This window comes from Sprattus sprattus (assembly GCF_963457725.1).
Source record: "Sprattus sprattus genome assembly, chromosome: 4".
In the NCBI taxonomy this organism is placed as follows: domain Eukaryota; kingdom Metazoa; phylum Chordata; class Actinopteri; order Clupeiformes; family Clupeidae; genus Sprattus; species Sprattus sprattus.
The window spans coordinates 25,768,024-25,787,300 of NC_137923.1; the positions used below are offsets into that span (position 1 = coordinate 25,768,024).

Below are 19,277 nucleotides of genomic sequence, written 5' to 3' on the forward strand. Positions count from 1 at the left end.
GACCACCCTCTCGGCATGTTCAATATTTTTGAGTGAGCATAAGGGACACTCCCAAACTATTTTGAAAGCCAGCTAGCAGTTAGCCATGTCGTCATGGAAATTAATTACACGATGATGTGGGGGAGCGTGGTTATTGAAAGAAGAGGGAAAAGCTGCTGTGGGAAATGCAAAAAGCACTACAACAAACTCAAGCACTCGTCTCAGACGTATTATATATGTATATATATAAACACATACAGAAATCTTTGTGTAAAGATCAACTTGAAGATATTACACGGGAGTTGATGCACACATAGAAGCAACACATTTCCTCTCTCATGGAACTGGAGTTTTCTTTTGCCCTGCAGTCAGTCAGTGTCATTTTCCTAAAGCAAAACAACCCAGTTTTCTTTTTACAAAAGTGCAACTTTTTACATCTGTAATTAGGAAATCCTTCAGTGATTACAGAGGAAGATTCAGCTACTGTACAGTTGACTTCTATGCTTATGAGCCACAGCTCAGGCTCCTCCAGATCCAGCTTCTGTTTTCAAGTATAAAGTGCCTCTAAAAAGCTTTAACCGTATGGTTAAAATTTCCGGAAGTTCGAAGTTTTTTTTGTCCTTTTTTTTTTGTCTCTTTTTCAGAAAACCTAAAACAGCCACAGATGTAGAGAAGCTCCATCTCAGTCCAAGTGTAAAGAGGTCAGACAAACTCCATCTTGCCCCGGCCTCCGTATTTCCCCCAGTGCACCAGCGAGAGTAATCGCTCGCCAGCCAGCTCCGACGACTGCCTCATCTTGTCGCAGGTCAGGCAGCAGTTCTCGTGGCCCGTGACGGGCACCATGCACTCCAGGTCCAGCTTGGCCACGTGGCCCTTCTTGAGCTGGTGGCCATGAAAGCTGTAGTGCAAGCGCGACAGCATCTCGTGCCGCTGCTGCCGCAGGCGCCGGCTCTCGCTGCGCAGCATGCGGAGTGCCAGCACGATCAGCAGAACCAGGATGAGCCCGCCGGCAATGGGCACAGCGATCACCGCTGCCCGGAACCACACCTCCCGGCTGGAGGGCACCTCCTGGACGCGTGCTACTATATGACGGCCTCCACCTTCCGTCTGCTTGTTCCGGTCCCGCCGATCTGGAGGAGAAGAGAGGGAGGTGAGAATGAGAAAAAAAGACACACCGGGTTGTGGCTGGGGACCTTATGAGGACATGACACAACTTTACAAGCAAGAGAGGAAAGCGGGAGTGAGGAGGAGGAATGCAAAGCAGAGGAGGTGTAAAGAGATAAGAAAGGGAGAGAGGAGAGGAAGTATGAGTAGATGGGTCAGAAAGAGAGGAAGGAGACAAGGCAACGCTGCTAAGAAAAATGCAGTTCTGGCAGTGTGTGTGTGACCTTGATGTCACACTTGAAAATAGTAGATGAGAATGGAACCGCTGACCTGTAAAAATTCTACTGAGGTAGAACAAGTAAAAAAAACAGGTGTCCATTAGACTTTGTTCTATTCATTCTATTGCTCGTTTCCACCAAGGTCAACACCTCCATGTTATTTTCTTTTCATTGTTTTTTACAAAGGTGAAGAAAGGCCTCACATGCAAGATAAATGTGACTACGCAAGCGAGTTCAGAGCAAAAGGTATCCATACCTAAAGTTTCTCTCCTGCCGTAGGCCAGGTCTTGAAGGCCTCTGTAATTGCACATGTCCTCATGACAGCACTCTAGTGTGGAGGAACCCCGGCCAGATGAGTCCGAGGCTGTGTCTGAGCGACATGTGTCGTCTGAGTTCAGCAGGGGATTGCAGCAGCCGTGAGAGAGCAAGGAGCGAGGGCTGCTGGGGTCCAGACTCCGCGTGAAGCAGGCGTTCACCTCTGACTTGCACATGTAGCCAGTGGCCACACAGTGTGGAGCATCACAGTAGCACCTTATTTCTCCTGTGAAACAGAACGATGGATCTTTAAGGGAAATAATGATCTAGGCAGCACATAGTGAGTGAGTAGCTAATTAAAAATAACACAGTAACCATTTTATGAATAGACAAAGATACATCAGGAACACTGTGACTGTGTAGTAAAACCTTATTCCAAACAATCTAAAAACACATACTACACAGAAAACAGTACAAAAAAATCCATATTATTTGGAACAGGCTCTTCTTCAACAGCTTATGAAGGTTCTTCTGACTGGCAAGTATCTGCCAAGTCTCCTTTCTTTCTTCTCACTGACCATTTTAAAAGTATTACATGTATCTACGGACTCCCAGGATAGAAGTCAGATTTCTTGAAATGATGAATTTCTGCCATTTAAAGCCATAAAGAAGTCATATTTGAAAGGCATTCAGTTATATTTGTATACATTTTTTTTTCAGCATTAAGAAAGTGGATAAGCCATAGCACAGGGTATAGGCTGAATTAGGCTTCGCAGGCTTCGTACTTGACAGACCCCACAGCAACAACTATGCTGATATGCGCTCCAGGACAGAAATCCAGAGCGCAGAGAGTGGGATAAAAGGCCACTAGTTTTGTCAGCCTCCTTTTTTTGTAATTGTTTGTGTTAAACAGTGTTAAAAGCATGTCAACAAAACGATAGAGCGATAGATGTGGAGATAAAGCGGTTATGGTGTATCCAAGACGAACCTTTCGTCAGAAGAACAGCCATCGCACAAAGTTCCAGTTGTAACCACATGGAAACGATACTAAAATGCCGATCCATTTGTAAAAGGTTTTGTTTCCTTTATCCAAACTGTATGAGTACCTCACGGTGCTAAGATTTGTGTTGATTCACGCATACACAAAAACTTCCAAGACCAACTGATTATGGCATTTTACAATCATATCACATCGAAGCTGGAGAATCTGAGACTCGTCAACTTTTAGATCGTTGCAATGACCATCGCAGACGCTACAATGTAGTCATTTTCAATAGTTCAATGAGTAGTCCACAGCTTAGAGGCATTCATCTTCAGAATGGCCTTTTGATGTTCTCAAAGTCTGTTAGATTCACAACAGTAGCTCCGCAAACGTCCTGGTACTTCCGTGGCACTGGTGCAAAATAAGGACAGCTAGGTTGAGCGTAACGTCTGCGCATAGCCGACTTCAGAACCTGCTTGTCATACTCCCCGCCTTTCAAGAAATTCATTGGATTGTGCATACTTGCATTTGCATGAATGGGCCTGCCGTTTTCCGAATCTTGTTTCAATGCCCGAATGGAAATGTTATTCATTTTTCTTTTTTAATCCAAAAACCGACAACAATGACAAAAAAATAATAATAATCATATAATAGTAGTATAATAATAGTTAACACTTCGTTAATGATGCCACCTTGTTTAATCTATCAGCAGAATACCTACAAATAGCCACCAACACTATTTGACACGCAAGAATAAAATTGGCCACATACTTATTTTTTTTGTCCAACCAGTGTAATGTAACATTTGGTGTTCCTGAGCATAATGAATGGAGTCACTGGAAGAACTGTATCTATGATTAAGCTAAAAATAATACATTGTTTTAAAAAAAGCAGTTTACAGTTCCAGACATTTTTAGGAGTTTACAATCTCCAGATCTTGCGTAGTAAACATAATGTTTTCCACAGGGGGGCGTACGAGGCAAATTTTCGAAAGAAATGCCACGGAAGACAGATGCCGAGGGCAGGGTTTCCAACTTTAAAGATCGTCCCTTTATGGAACGTTTTCATAAGACATAATTCATTTTAGTAACATCTTTAGGTTGTGCCCCGAAAAACACAGGCAGTTCAGCATAACAAGTAAATATAAGGTTTAAATGATCATGTATCTGCAAAACCTTCAACACAGACCACTTGAGGCTCTATTGCAAAAAAGTAAAAAAAAAATTAAAAAAATTCAAGACTGACATTTGTTAGAATAGTCTTTTATTCTTATATACTTTAAGAAACCATATACAAAGCTATGCCCTTCTTCCCACCCTGTCAGTCTAATGCACTGTGGCTGGTGGGAGCTTGACATTACAGCACTCATCAGGCGAGAGAGAAAAACAGTGAGTGCAGTGACTACAGAAGACATGGACACGGAGCAGCCCCAAAGCCACACATTTCCACTACCGTATAATTTTGCTCATCATTTAGAAAAATCAGATTCGATTTTTCTGGAGACACCCACATTTTTTTTTTACTTCCAAGGAAAAGAAAAAAGTGCACAATATCTTTGATGTTCCATGCAAAGGCAGAGCTGTTTGGACCCACTACACCTCACCAACGCCGGTTGGTGCATGCTGATGACCTCACAAGGCTTGCTGTACCAAGGGCCAGGCAGCATTGTGTCTCCATCCTCAGCAGGCGCAGTTACACATGTGCAAATGCTTTTACAAAACCATCTCAGATCTGTTGGCTTCACAGATCCAACCTTTTCAGTTTGATTTGCTTCTTTTTTTTTATTAACTCAACATATGTTAGCAACTGTACATAAGGAATGAAACTTTGATTGGCCCCAAGGCAGTTCTCTGAAGCCTAGAAGTAAAAACAAACAAAAACAAAAAAAACAAAAGGTACAGTCGGGGCGGAATGAGAGAGCAGGGGCGGGCTGACTTGGGGTAACCAGTAGGGGGCAGAAGGCAGCTCACAAGCGTGTCGCTCCCTGGCTCTCGCGCAGGGTTCTGAGGAGGAGGGGTGGGCTGGCTGCTCTGGTGACACTGGGCTCAGGCCTCCGGATGGCTGCCGGTGGTCCTCTCGCTTTCTCTTGATTCTGCTTCCATATGGGGCCTCGATAGCCTCGAGCAGCAGATCGCCCCTACCGCAGGGTTCCACTGCTCAGAACAACTGAACAGCCCAGCTCACGGGCTCTGTGGGGGTGTGTGTGTGTGTGTGTGTGTGTGTGTGTGTGTGTGTGTGAGTGTGTGTGTGAGTGTGTGTCTAGGTGGTTTCTGTTGTCAGAGCCTGGTCTTGTAACCAACTCCCCTAGGCCCTTAAATCATGTAGGAGTTCTGATTCTTCATCTTATCCAGCTCCTTAATTTGTTGTCTTAAGAAGAGAATCCTGAAAAAAGTAGGATTTTATCAAATTCAAAATGTCTCAATAACTTAAAACAGTAGAAAGTATTCAGCATGTTTTCATGTGGTTTACCCAGGTGGGCCATTACTACATAGGGTGTCCCAATGGTCTCAGTAGTTCTTTTGCAACTGGATGGAGCCCTTACCTCTGTTCTCTGAGAGTGGCCTGGATCTCACACACACGCACTAAAGACCTGAGGTTCTTCAGCTCGGTGCAGATGTCCGACATGTGCAAGTTCCCCATGTTGTGGGCCTCCTCCCTCAGCCGTGAGGCCTGGAATGGCAACAGCAAAGTCACATCCAACGACTACTACTACTACTACTGTGACGACTACTACAACAAAGACTGCAACTGACAGGGAACACCACATGAACCTAAAAACAGTCACTCAGGTGAACTGCTCGTGGAACAAAAGTAAGGTCCAGTATTTAGCAGATGCTTTTATCCAAAGCGATTTACAAACCACCTGCAGTGGCTGAGAAACGCACCAGAGTCGGCCAATCGGAGGGCAGTGATGCTAACCACCAACACCCATTACATATATATTACAAGTCTTACCAATGCCAACACTATTAGCACAATTGACTAGAATTGTTACTTATAACTTGACTTTTGAGGCATTCTTCTTCTGGAGGCGAGTGCCTTTAACTGCCTGACCTGAGGCTGCCTCTCTTACCTGTTTCTCCACGTGTTCAGTAGGCCAGCCCTGCACGTGTCTGATGAGATTCTCGTTGAAGTGGGTCACCAGCGAAGGTGTGAACCCACTCTGAGGACGGCCAGGGGTTCCAGCAGAGGGTAGGGTGCTGCTGGGTAATGTACCAGTGCCACCACTGCACACTGACGCTCCACCAGCCACATGGTTGGAAGCCGGCGAAGTGCTGCCCTGACTACTGCAAGGGAAGTGGGACAAAAATATACATGATTTGCAGCATACTACACGTGGAAGACATGCCTGTGAAACAACTGCAATGCAAAAAGACAAAATACTGAATATGCTTAAAGCTGATCAATTTATAAAGGCATTCTGATTAGGATTGTTATTATTACTAACAAACGACAGGTAGTCCACCAAGATCCAAACACTGACACAAGTCAACGAGACAAGTCTAATACCTGCTGTTACCACAGGCCACCAATAGAGGGGGCTGAAATATAGCCTACCACTAATAATTCAATTTTTGTTGTATATGTTTACACTGTATTTTTTGTTTATAAAGTATATGAACCAAGAACAGTTTTTTAGTGTTTGAATTAAGATGTTATTTGAGAATTTCAAACCATATATACCACAATGATGTAGTATCACATTTTTACATATGATTAAAATATATACTTCTGTCGGTGCAGACGTGGATCCTCCAATTCCAGGGCTTTCTCGGCAGGGGTGAAGGCCTGTGGAGCGGCTGATCCTGGCTTCACGAGCGAAGCATTAATCTAATACCGGGAATGGAAAGACAGATCAAGCATGGATATGGAGACCAGTCTTGAGATGTAAGGTCTTCAAAAATACAACTTGATCCAACAGTGGAACACGCATGCCCACTCCGCCCACGCAGGAGGGCCAGGCCTCAAACATCCATTAACACTACAGGAAAAATATGCATCCAACAGGCTACTTGAGATTCAGTATCTGAACACTAACGGAGAGTGCCAGGGCTCAAACTGTTAAGGACTAGGCCATCTACTGTTACACCAAACCATCCAATCTGAGGCTTTTGATCACAGCCACGCATAATCTCTTGTTCCACTCTCCAGTCTGGCCAGCCCAGTTGGTGGTTTGGTAGAGATTGAGTGGGTTGTGGGACAATAGAAGAAAGGTTGTCTTGTTTTATACGAGTCAGAAACATTTTAAATCTGGTTCTTTAACAGTCTTTACATCTTTGTTACCATCAGGTATTATTGTAGATAGCTCTTCCACTTTAAGTTAAGTTATATTGCGAAGATAGCTACACATGGTAGACATGCAACTTAGCATTTTGCTTGCCGTATTGCAGCAATGTAGTGGTCACTGAACTACGGCCTGCCTTCCACAATTGGGCAGCCCCCAAAGCCCTTCATTGCCATTTTTCCCAGACAATTGGTGTCTCTCGGCACGGCTTTGCTCAGTTTTGCCTGTTGACCAAACACAGCTTTGATTTGCTTTTCCATACATCAGAGTTTCGCTTTAGGGCAGGGGTGGGCAATTATTTTCCCCAGGGGGCCAAATGAGCAACTGAAAATATTTTGGAGGGCCGGGCCAAAATGCCGAACTCAATTATGCATAATAAGAGTAAGAGTGTATGTTATTATTTGGCAATTCAAATGTGATGTTAGCTTTCAAAAATATAATTAATCAAATTGAATTTCCAAAATGATAAACAAAATGTAACATTTGACTCATTTTCATTCACAATAATAACAAAGGGCATTTTGAGTTTCATATACTTATGAAACAAGGATTTTCTTAGCTTTCTAAAGACATCAGATCATCTTTGTAGCCAAAATAAACAAGACAACAAGTCACTGATCTGTGTAACTGTGTAAAGGAAATTGTCCCAGTTTTGTTGCCTTTTTGACTTTATATGCCTACATCAGTGGTCCCCAAACTTTTTAGGCCTAAGACCACCAACCTTTGCCTTGGTGAAGGCAAGATCTACCTATTGAGGCGTTGAGTAAAAAAGACTGTCCAGACTCCAAACTGTACTTACAGCTTATCTTTGTATTAGGCCTTGTTGTAATTGAATTAAATCAAACACTTTGGTCCAGCTTTCAAATTGATGTGTCCAAGAACACATTTAACCAGGGGTTCTCAATTATATCAATTATCAATCCATCTCAAACTATAATTTTTCTAAATTATTTCCACAGCCCATATAGAACCACAGACAGCAATTATTTTTTTAGTTCAACGCTGAAACTATGTGGCAGATTTCATCTTCATATCCAATTTGAAATCTCTGTCTGTCTGCAATACCGCTTGCGGCCACTACGCAACTTTGGCGCTCTCAAACTTGCCATGCATACACAGTAATAGAAAGCGCACGCAGCATCTACCGTTTGGGCAAACCAACAGGTGTTTTTCGCCTGGAAGTCTCTAGATATCTGGCACCTTATTCAATTTCAAGTTCAATTTCAACACTTCAGCTGTGTTCAGAGATATTTTCTGACTATGGTATTCCGAAGTCCTTAAGAAAACAGTTTGAAAATGAAAATGATTTTTTTGTTAAAAAAAAAAAAAAAAAAAAATTCGAATTATCATCTAATCTTTCGCGGGCCGGTCAGAATCACCCGGAGGGCCGTATTTGGCCCGCGGGCCGTACAATGCCCAGGTATGCTTTAGGGTGTTTCTTTAAGTCGAAACAAAGAGCACAACCAGAGAGAGTGTAACTCAAATATGCAAAAGACATCAGATGGTAGATTGTACTGAATAGATCTCGTACAGTCATGAAAAGCCTACCACAGTACATTTACGACAGATTACAAAGATAATACATGAACTTGCTTCCTGGACACTTTGGGACTTTTTGCCCCTTAGTGGAAAAAAAAAATGAAAATGTTATTCCTGTGTCCTGGTCCTGTAGTTCTTACACAATTCAACATATTCTGTAACTGTATTAGTGACAAGTTTATTCATTCTTTTTACCGCCTGGTTTACTTGTATGTGAAAATGAGAAGTTTGGCCACCGTGGAAAGTTCAAGAACAATTAGGGATGCAAATTATCGATTAATTCATTAATCATTAGTTGATAATCTTATCGATCGACTTTCGATTAATTGATAAGCGGCGTTTTTCAACTGAGTTTCAGTGCTTCAATAGGGCCTTTAAAAATAGGCCCTATTATTATTATATTACATTACGATAATTCTATTCTATTCTATTATACATTCCTCAAGTAATTATGCATTAGGAAAAGAAAGCAGAAAAGTTTTTTTTATGGTATAACAAAATCCATTCATTAATTTAAAAAAAAAGAAATAAATTATGGACTGGCTCAGTTCTTGCATTTGAAACAGACATAAAACAAAAAAGAATAGAAGAAATTAAATAGAGCCAAAAAGAATATTATTGAGCCTATAGATTATGAAGAAACTGCATCTAGGCTATTACAAGCTAAATAGCCAACACAACTCTCTGAAGTTTAACTCGCGCTCACGGTAGTGAGGGATAGAGTAGTTACATTCTTAATGACAAGCCATCAGGCAAAGGTAAGCTAGCCCGCTAACGAGCTAGGTATCTAATCATTAAGCCTGAGTGAGCTAGTCCGCTATCAAGCTAAATAGCCAACTCAACTCTTACTTACTTACTTACTTACTTACTTACTTACTTACTTACTAACTCTCATGAGCCAAACTCGCGGGCACACGTTAGCGCGGGAGTAGACAGAGATATTCACATTCATAGCAAGGTGAGCTAGCCCGCTAACGAGCTAGGTAGCTAACTCTATGAAGTCTCAGTGAGCTAGCCCGCTAACGAGCTATTAGCTAACCTGAGTTTTAAGACTATAAGCCATAACTCGCGGCAGTAAGCGAGAGAAGGTATAATACAGTGTAGCTGTGATTTTAGGTTGACCAGGTGAACTGGTGGTGCCATGCAGGACAGCAGCATGCCTGGTGTTCAAATGATAACTGAGGGAGCTAGTGGAACTATTGTATTTCAATACCGCATTAAACAGAGAACATTTGTTTTCAACCGGTCTCTCGCGCTAGCGCCCTCTAGCGATTAATCGTGATTAATACATTTTGATCGAGCAACCTCTTAAATCGACAATTAATCTAAAGTCGATTAATCATTTGCATCCCTAAGAACAATAGTGCAATTCAACATCTTCTCCTGTGTATAACAAAACAAAAATGGTAATATAGCTATTCTTTATGAAGGCTTGTAGAACCTGATAATGTAATAATTTCCTGATAATGTAATAACCCTGATAATGTAATAAAAAATCCCTCATAAGTCCCTAAAAGATGTAATAAAACCTGATAATGTAATAATATCCCAATAATGTAATAAAGTGCATTTCCCAATAATGTAACAATCGCCATACCAATAATGTAATAAAATGTTACATTAATTGGAAGTTATTACATTATCAGGTTAGCCTCAATTTTGCAGAACCATAATGTAATAGATTCCTGATATTGTAAAAACTTTGGTCAGTGCTGAAATGTTGGGACACCAGTTATTCAGACCAAGTAGTGATGCTGTGTAGACAACCACCCACTATTGTTTTGCTCATATTGCCACACAAAATCAAAAGAGAATTTGATATAACTCAAATAGCGAAATGTCAGCTATTGATGATCAATGAGGACTTAGAAACTCAATGATCTATGTGCCCATTAGCTGCCGGTCTATAACATACCAAAATGTTCTTATTTTTTCTCTATTAGTTGATTACCACTGAATATCCCTTTCACCATTGTAAAAATTGTGCATTCGCAATCATATAAAATATACACTGTATCTGCTAATAGTGAAGCAGCAGGTCTCTGGACAGCTTCACTGTTTGGACCTCTGAAACTGGAGACCTGATGCTACAGCACCAACCAAAGTTATTACAATATCAGGTAATTATTACATTATCAGGTTCTGCCAAATTGAGGCTAACCTGCACTTTATTACATTATCGGGGTATTATTACATTATCAGGTTTTATTACATGTTTTAGGGACTTATGAAGGAATTTGTATTACATTATCGGGAGTTATTACATTATCGGGAAATTATTACATTATCAGGTTCTACAAGGCTATATACTGCCTTTCTAACAAGAGCCCAAGCTATGATCAAGTTTCAAGTATTGAATTGAGTGTCTGAACGGTCCTTTCCAAGGATGTCAGTCACACAGATGTTGACACGGCAGGCGGTCATCAAAATTGGCTTTACTTCAGCCCAACATGGTAGGATTCGCACACAGTAAGCAACATAAGAAACTAAGACTGGAGTGCTTTCAAAGTGCAAAGGGTGAAAGAGAGTTGGAGGCCTTGTGTATAATCTTACTTAAATAAGCAATAAGACCCAGGCCGTGGTTTGCGCTGATTTTAGAACAGGTAAGGGGAGTTGTTAGGCACTAATTCATTAAATAAAAACAATTCAATTTAAGAACCATAGTTTAATGATGAACCGTCATTCTTCCGCCACTACAAAATATAGTTCCTAAATAAATCGTTGCCACGCAACCCTTGAAGCAACGCAACAGCCAGAAGGAACACTTGCGCTACAGACAAAAAAGGGGTGCTTATATATTCACATTAATTTGTATATCGCCATTAATAGTGCAATTGTTGAAATAGTTTTCAAACGGGCTCCTCTTTGCTGGTGCAGCGACAGGGGTATCCTGATTTTGACGCTTCAGTGTCCCAGATGATGTTGCTCCACATGTGCATGAAATGCGCTATATGAATAAAATGGCCTTGCCTTGCCATTCGCTGCGCAGTAATATGGAATGTTATCATAGAATGTTATGAGGACAAACTGTAAGGTTATGCTGGATTTTACAACGGCTTTTAGCAAATCACAATCAAGGATTTGAACAATCAGTTTTAGAACACTATATAACACACGGCCTACTGAGACTGAGCTCTGAGAAATTAAATGTTATTGTTCATCCAGATGTCAATATTAGAACAATTAAGAAAAACTCGCTGCGTTTGGATGTTGGCTACTGCAAGAACCTGGAGCAACCTCGCTAACATCATAGAAATACAGCTATAGCAATATAGGGTAGTTAGTTACACGTAATGTGTAGCCTCGCTATCTTTGTGATAAAGCTTATGAGACTTGTGCAGAGCTTGTGAGACCACACTTGTCCACACGTAGCAGAAACGCTCCCTTGTGAGGATGCCTTTCCACTCACAGACACTTTTCTGTGCAATCGTATCGCAGGCACATGCGTGGTCTTTGAGAGCAATCAAACAAATGTCACGCCCAGAGTGGCTCACCTTCAGCTGGGAGGACAGCGCAGCGGTGCTCAGGTGGGGCTTCAGGGTGACTGCGTTGGTCTGAGGGGTGCTGACCCGTGGAGACACATAAGACCTTGGAGACGAGGCATCTGACGGCAGCGACATGGGGGACTGGGTTGATGTCTGGGCTGTTGATTAGGGCAGCAAGGAAAGAGAGAGAAAGAAAATCTTAAATCAAGATGGAACTCAGACTTAATTTAGTCAAAGCATACCGTCATGCAACAGTATGGCTGAATGTAACCACATTTACGCTGTGTCTTGTGAGAGCTGACAGAGGCCATCTTACACTGATTGACATAATGTGTTGAGTTAGTTACAAATGGAGCTCCAAAAGGCGAGTTTTCATAATGTTGCAGGGAAATATATAAGAAATGTTTCCTGGGTATGCTGCATTGTGTTCACATTAACATAGGAATACATTATGCCACATGATGCATTACCTATATGGATACAACCAAAATTTACGAACCATGGTCTCCATGTACTCTGACAGAGGCATGAGTAAATGCCTATGGCATAAGGTCTAGTGTTTTTCTTGCAAACGCGTGCCAGAGGCTGGGGAGGCGGAGTGGGAGTAAGTCGGACTGTGGCCATACCTTGTGTGGAGAGCTGCGCAGCTTGTGAAAGCAGAGTAGTGATGTTGAAAGCAGACGGTCCAGCAGTGAGAAGTTTATGAAGCATAGACTGTAAGGAAGCTTGTGTGACAGCGGCGGTGAGAACTAGAGGAAAACGAAACAAACACACACACACACACACACACATAAACAAATCAAGACACTCAAGACTCAGAGTCTTAAAGCAGCTCCTGACATGAAAAGCCATAAGGTAGCAGGGAGGACTGCAATTACCTTTGTTCAGAAAGAACTGGGGGTCTGCAAGACAATTCAAATTTGGCCATTCCCTTTTCTTGAAGTGATTTTTAGAATGTTAAAGAGAAAGCTAGTTCATTTAGGGTCAATTCCCTATACACAGTCTGTGAAATGACGCTCACATCCATGTTTGTTTCTCTTTCATTCCCATCAGACGATGTTTGGGCGCCAGCTATTACCAGTTGAGTCATCACCAGAGGGCAATAAATATAGTGCGGCCCGCTCCATTTTAGCATTGCTGGCTTAAGCGCGCCAGACTATGCAACCACTTTTAATTGAGAAGTTGACACCAAAACTAAAACAAACCTAAATGCATCCTGAGAAATTTCATCAAAATCGAAAAAACGAAAGCCTCCCCAGACGTGTCATCAGCTTAGAAACCACAAGAGTCGAGGTAACGGCGATGGCTCACAGGAGTCTGATGTACAGATTAGACGGCAAAAGTGTACACTTAGCTTTGCAAGTGACTCCGTCCCTTTGTTTCTGCCCGTATAACACCTGAGGGTGGAGAGATCAGGAGCAGCAGTCACAGGGAGAGCAGGATCACACAGTACTAGGAAGCTGCCCGGGGGGGCAGCAGAGAGCCAACCCTCAGGGAGGAAAGATCCCAATAGGGTGGAGACTGCTAATGCTAATGCTAATCCACTGCTCAAGACCAACCACAGAGGAAGGGTCAACAAGCCACCAAAAAAGCCATCTTCTCGTCCAGCACCCTCTCTGTAGCTTAGTTCCAGCTCCGGCTGTTCAATCGGAACTGAGAGTACCCCCCAACCCTTGGTTATCCCCCACCACCACACACTTTGGACCCTAACACCCTCAGGGCATCCGCAGAGGATATGACAGGATGTCAGGGGAAGGCCTCACCTTCGTTGAGCTTGGCCACATCCACGTTGCCATGGTTGAGGTGAAGCGTGGCCTGCAGGGCAGGCAGCAGCTGCCGGAGCAGAGCCGGGTCTTGCAGTAGGGCGGCGCTGGAGGACTGGAGGGCGGAGGACGAATGCATCGTGGTGCTGGAGGAGGTGGAGGCAGGAACTGAGGAGAAGGAGGTGGAGGAGGAGGTGGAGGCCCCTGAGGAGTTCATGCCCTGTGCAGCACTGGAGGAGGCAGATGAAGAGGAGGAGGTGGAGGAGGACTGTGATGAAGCTGGATGGCTGGTGGGGTTGTCCGCTGCAGCACTCTCTGGTGAGGGAAAAAATAACACAAATGTAGCATATATGATGAAGCAGAACAGAATCTGAACCTCTGCAGGCCAGCAATGACCATGTGATATTAACCAAGTGCATACAAGGGCACATCCATAACTTTGGCTGTGATTTCAATCAATTGGCCTTGGAGCAGACCGAAAACAGCATGCCATTATGCATCAGGCTTCTTTTCAGTATTGTGGAAAATTCGAAAGGGTATGTTCCAGCCTAAAAGGATTTATCAACAATCTCTGAAGGTGGACTACTACTAAGGCTGCTATATAGTCGTAAGAATTTTGCTGTGCTGAAGCAATTTGGTACATGCAATAATAAACACACTTTGACTTTGACTAATGTGTATTACTTTCCAATATTCAGTTCATTCTAGGAAGTGAATAATAGTTTGTGTAGATGCCCATTCTGAGGCTGGTTAGGGTTAGGGTCATGGCATGGCATGGCCATGGGCAGCAAGCATATAGCATAATGTTGATTCTCTCAAGTAATGCCCTCACAAAACATACCATCACACTAGTGACCACCAGATGTGGTACAAAGTCATTGATTGATTGAGGATTGAGGATTACCAGGTCCAAACTGAAGTCCAAGGGCCGTATTCTCCCAAGTGTGCAAGCAAAAAAAGCTACACACAGTTATTAAGTATGTGATTTGTGCACCATGAAGGCAACAACGCACTTTGGACAGAGCAAATGCATAATTTGGGTGTTTCTTATGTAAACACTATTTCATCTTTTTCAGATTTATTCTACCCTTGACTTGCGCACTTTTCAGCTACACACCTATTAGGGATGTAGTAAGGGAAGGCCACTAGGCCATCACCATATTGCAGCAGGCGTATTTCTACTGTTATTTATCTGTGGCTTTTGCAACATGTTTAGTGAATATGAGGCAGGCATGACTTTTCACAGATATATTCTTGTGTTGAATTTGAACATTTTGCAAAATGAGTCATGCACCTCCTTCAGGACAGCATTAAATAATTTTTGGCAAACCGGTTGTTGGGCTATTGCTCAAAAAGTGCTTCAAGCCTACCCCCACCTCAGGGGGTGCTAGCTTTCAGGGAGAAGGCGACCCAGGGACACAAACCCCATGTACAGCCACGTGGAGGTACAATCATGGCAAGTTTCATGTGAATTGTTGAAGTCTAAGTACATTACCACAAACAAATAAAAATAAAAAATAAAATAATAATAATTAAAAAAACTAAAAAAAAATAGTGACATACACTATATGACCAATGATGTTAATAATGATGACAGTCTATGCAAAAACAGCCATTTGGCAGGCATACATCTGTAGCCTATATGCCAAGTGCTTATCTGCTAACTGAAATAAGCCCCTCATTCCTCTTAAATGTCTTCAGACATGAAACAAATACTAATGGTCCTATAGCACTACAAGGCAAGGATCTTGATTCACAGTAAATATAGCAGCACTTACTGGTACTGGGGAAGGCGCTGGTGGCTGAAGCCTGCATGGCTTCTCGTCTGTAGTCCCGGTCTTTGGGAAAGCTGTTGACAGTTAGCATTGATTTAGAGGCTTCTTTCTGTCTCTGCCCCCTAAGTAAGTAATACCACACACAATACCCAATATTTAATATTAGCATTACCTTTACCAACCCAAAAGCTGAAACAGCTCCTAAATGATTTAATGTATCACTAAAAACCAAGGCCCTGCATGTATACTTGTAACACAATACTTCCCCTCTGCAAAGATAAGATCATCTGCTCCACTGCAAGTGCATAGCACCAGGTATGGCATGCACATGAACTTGTGACATACAAGCCTCACCTATAACCCGAAGTAACTCAAACGCTTGAGGAACCTGTAAAAGCAAAGAACCGCTTCATGCATCACCTCTCAACCCAATCCTTTGGTTTCTCCCATTGAGAGACCTCGGTTCTGCAGTTGTAGTAGTACTTCTTTCCAGAGGAGCTGATGTGCTCTGACCAGTCATCTGCAGGCTCGTGCGGCTGGGAGAGGGAAGGCAGGTTGCAGTTGACATGCAAGAACATCACAGAATACAGAATACACAGAAACCATCTCTGTTGTTCACCTTTCATCTGATGCAACTGCCTGCAAATGGGCACAGTTTACCCTGATCTTGACGGCATCAAAGGTAAATGAGAGCTTTAAAAAATATAGATTTTCTCTTGTTTTTACCAGTACCTGGTAGCAAGTAACATGTAACTACCGCCAGAAGGTGGCGGTAACACCTCTCAAAGCCGCTTTCCAACCGTCATTAAACAACAAAAGAAGAGCATGTTATAGACTATAGTTAGGAGAGTAGGGAAGAGACAAATCACTGATGGCCAAATTAATGTGGAATCAGGGGGGGAATCTGTAATGCTAAATATGGCGTATGTGTATCTGGAAGTCCTGCACTGTATTAGAAAGAGACATTCACATTGGTGGAACCGGCAATAACTGAGATTTCACTTCACCTGAATGTTTTGTATATTTCCACTGCTAACATAGCAATAGTCACGCCATGAAATAAGGTACATGTGCAGAGAGCAAGACAAGATGAAAGAATAAAGTATTTTTTTGCCAGAATCACAACTGGCCGTATTTTTTTGTCAGAATCACAACTGGCCGTCGGCTAAACCCTACTGTTGAGCGAAAATATCAACAACTTTGGCGAAACCTAAACTGAATTGCGGACTGCATCTTTAATAGCCCAATTCTCTGGAGTGGGAGTTAACTGTGTGCATGGTGTGAATAAAGGCAACTCAGAGGCTGCTTTAGATCAAACGATCAAACTTTTGAATCTCTCTTAAATAAGCACTTAGCTTGAATTAAAATAAAAGTTCAAACCCTTTTTTTGCACCTAAAACGGGCATTTATCCCCCTGAGAAAATCCATCCAGTTAAACTACACCTCATGAGGAGCAGGTTTGGGCCATACAAGGAGTCCTCCAGCCAAACTGAGCCGTTTTATCCCACTGCAAGATTTGAACTTGATAGGTGGAGTTTTTTTTCTGTGTAGACATCAATGCTTCTGATCCAAATATTATTCAAACTCCAGGCTGTTAAGTGCACAAACTCATCAGATTCAACAAGCACACGTCGGTGCAAACAACTTCAACAAATCATAGAAGGCTGTATACCCTTCAGTACAATAAAATCCCTTTAAGATCTCACACTGACTACATTTTGGAGTAATTGGAATCACACACCAAGAGGAGAGTCTGAGCTTATATGAGTTTTCCAGATAATGACTTTAAAGGCAGCCTGGGCCAAATAGCAGTGTCGTTACAGAACACTTGGCACGCTCACAGGACTAACCAGAGCTTTAGCTGGGATGGCATAGTCTGGAATATTCTGCCAGCCATGACGTCCATTATGCATCCACAGACCGGCAGCTAATACCGTTTTAGCCAAGAGACATAATTCACACCAGAGCCCCTACCATGTCTGAAGCTTTGCTTGTGTGGGAGTGAGAGTTTGATCCGTGGTGGCTGCTGTGGCTGACAGAGTTCTCCTGTGGAGAGCAGCTGGTTCCTGGAGCAAAAGGAAAAGCACAGAAGGATGCATTACGACATGCTGTGTCTCTTAGGAGCACCCTACAAGCTCAAGGCAGTCCCCAGTTCCAGTCCCCAACACAGGCCAGTACACAGGCATATTGGAGTAAATTGTAAAAGTTTATAGAACTTAATGACTTCTTAAAATGTATATTTTTGGTAACAGCGCTAGCAGCCTTAATAGTGTAGACTGGAGAGGCTGATGAACATTTTGGTATATGGGAAACATGTTTTCTATAGCTATACCCACTTACCGCCATCTCTTTCTCGTTGACGCTGTGTATGGACTGCTTTCGCCTTGCTAAGTGCTATAAGGTCGGTAGGTTTGCCGTCGGGACTGTCAGAGCGGCGGAACATTTTGCTAGGTGGGGTGGAATCTGATGCATCTCTTGTTTTCTCATGACGTTGGTCAGTGACTGGTTGGTTCTTCAATGGATATTTGTAGGTCTATAAATGCAAAGGAACATTCTGTAACAAACTGTTTTGTACTTTACCTTCACAAATTACCATATACCTACCACATTACCACGATGATGTAAAATATAGCGCAACTGCACAAGCATTACAACACAATAAATATGTTCTTCTCTGCACAACTCTTTAAGACAGCATGCACCTACATCTTGCTCTGTGCATACCAGAGAGTTGAGAATTGCATTAAGCAAAATGTTGACATGCTTTCAATGCTTTTAGGCCGACAACTAGAATCAGTGAACCAGTTTGTAATGTTCAGCCATATCTTTGAAAATGATTTGCTTACAAATACACAACTTCCAAATACCTTTTTAACAGGTGATGTTCAACCCATTAGCTAAGAGGGAGCTGTGCTGTTTCCTATTGTATGACCAGACTTCTAATTACTGGTTAAAGTCCCTGTGCTATGCCAGTAATTTGAGAAATGTCAAGTTTTTTTTCATCGCGCTGTCGTATTACATCGAGGCCTGTGTGTACGTCTAAAGCCTGCGCCCATACACCTACGTCAACTGGCTAGCTACGTAGCTCAACGATAACAGGAAAATCCAGTTAAATTGTGTTTATGGACTACTTAGTCAGCCATATCCATACGCTTACCTGGTAGGATTGAGAATCCCTTCGGTCACTGCACCTACAAAGTGGAAATAAAAGTTAATGGTTTGAGGAACACTTAACAAGCTTGCTAAGGTTAGCTGGCTAACTAGCAAGCTAGTTCTTAGCTAGTTAGCTGAAGAGCGAGCAAGCAGGAACTTAACCTGCTGTTTTAAAACCTTCCTAAATCCTGTTAGGTCAATCCGAAGATGTGACAATTAGGATCGAAGCAATTAATGTAAAAGAAATTACACAGCGTATTTGCAAACTCAGCGGGGGAAACCCAAATGTAAAGTATGAGTTGTTTACCCATCACTGAATCTCGGTGGTTTCCTTGCATGCATTACCATCAATGCCGTATTAATGTGTGCAGGCGTAGAGGTGAAAGAAGTACAACTATTCTGCTTGTCTTTAGTATATTCAGCAACTCGATGTGTGCCTTAATTTCACTAAAACAGACTGGGACTTCAGCAAGTGTCACTGCTTCGTTCCTTCGCTTCTCGGAAGTGCACGGTCCATCTCTCATTAGTCTATACACTGCACGACCTATCTATCGACATAGACGCTGTTTCCTCTTTGCAAATATCAGGCATGGGAAGTGGTGCCCCCTAATGGATTGAATCCATTGCAATAGAGTTCCTGCGCCTGTCGTCATAGTTGCTGGTCGCCTGCCGAAAAACG

General features: G+C 42.5%; 2 protein-coding genes across 3 annotated transcripts; both read right to left on the minus strand.

Moving 5' to 3' along the window:
- Positions 1–681: 681 nt before the first annotated feature.
- Positions 682–2,680, minus strand: bambib (BMP and activin membrane-bound inhibitor homolog b; the record flags this gene model as incomplete). The annotated part of the gene is made up of 3 exons (XM_080837899.1): positions 682–1,109; positions 1,618–1,902; positions 2,605–2,680. The coding sequence occupies 3 exons, from the start codon at positions 2,678–2,680 to the stop codon at positions 682–684; spliced, it is 789 nt and encodes a 262-aa protein (XP_080694025.1).
- Positions 2,681–3,844: 1,164 nt separating this feature from the next.
- Positions 3,845–19,089, minus strand: LOC308363302 (WW domain-containing adapter protein with coiled-coil-like). Of its 2 annotated transcripts, none has more exons than XM_080836114.1 (13): positions 18,906–19,089; positions 18,603–18,636; positions 17,786–17,978; positions 17,420–17,511; positions 15,866–15,981; positions 15,449–15,519; positions 13,671–13,985; positions 12,534–12,656; positions 11,917–12,065; positions 6,329–6,429; positions 5,672–5,882; positions 5,141–5,268; positions 3,845–4,980 (listed from the first exon to the last, which is right to left on the minus strand). In XM_080836114.1, exons 1-13 carry the CDS (start codon positions 18,944–18,946, stop codon positions 4,911–4,913), a joined length of 1,644 nt encoding a protein of 547 aa, XP_080692240.1. In that variant the 5' UTR covers positions 18,947–19,089; the 3' UTR covers positions 3,845–4,910. The 2 variants fall into 2 exon arrangements, with proteins under 2 accessions (XP_080692240.1, XP_080692239.1); XM_080836113.1 differs by having other exon boundaries at positions 5,672–5,885.
- Between the last annotated feature and the right edge of the window lie 188 nt (positions 19,090–19,277).

What these genes read in the sequence shown, in the direction of transcription:
- LOC308363302 (XM_080836113.1), bottom strand. Translation starts at nt 18,946, where the DNA reads ATGGTAATGCATGCAAGGAAACCACCGAGATTCAGTGATGG. An exon ending in CCAAAGGATTGGGTTGAGAG is followed by an intron (nt 15,520 to 15,865) that starts GTGATGCATGAA and finishes AACTGTCAACAG; the next exon opens with CTTTCCCAAAGACCGGGACT. An exon ending in CCACGTCTGCACCGACAGAA is followed by an intron (nt 5,886 to 6,328) that starts GTATATATTTTA and finishes CTTCCCTTGCAG; the next exon opens with TAGTCAGGGCAGCACTTCGC.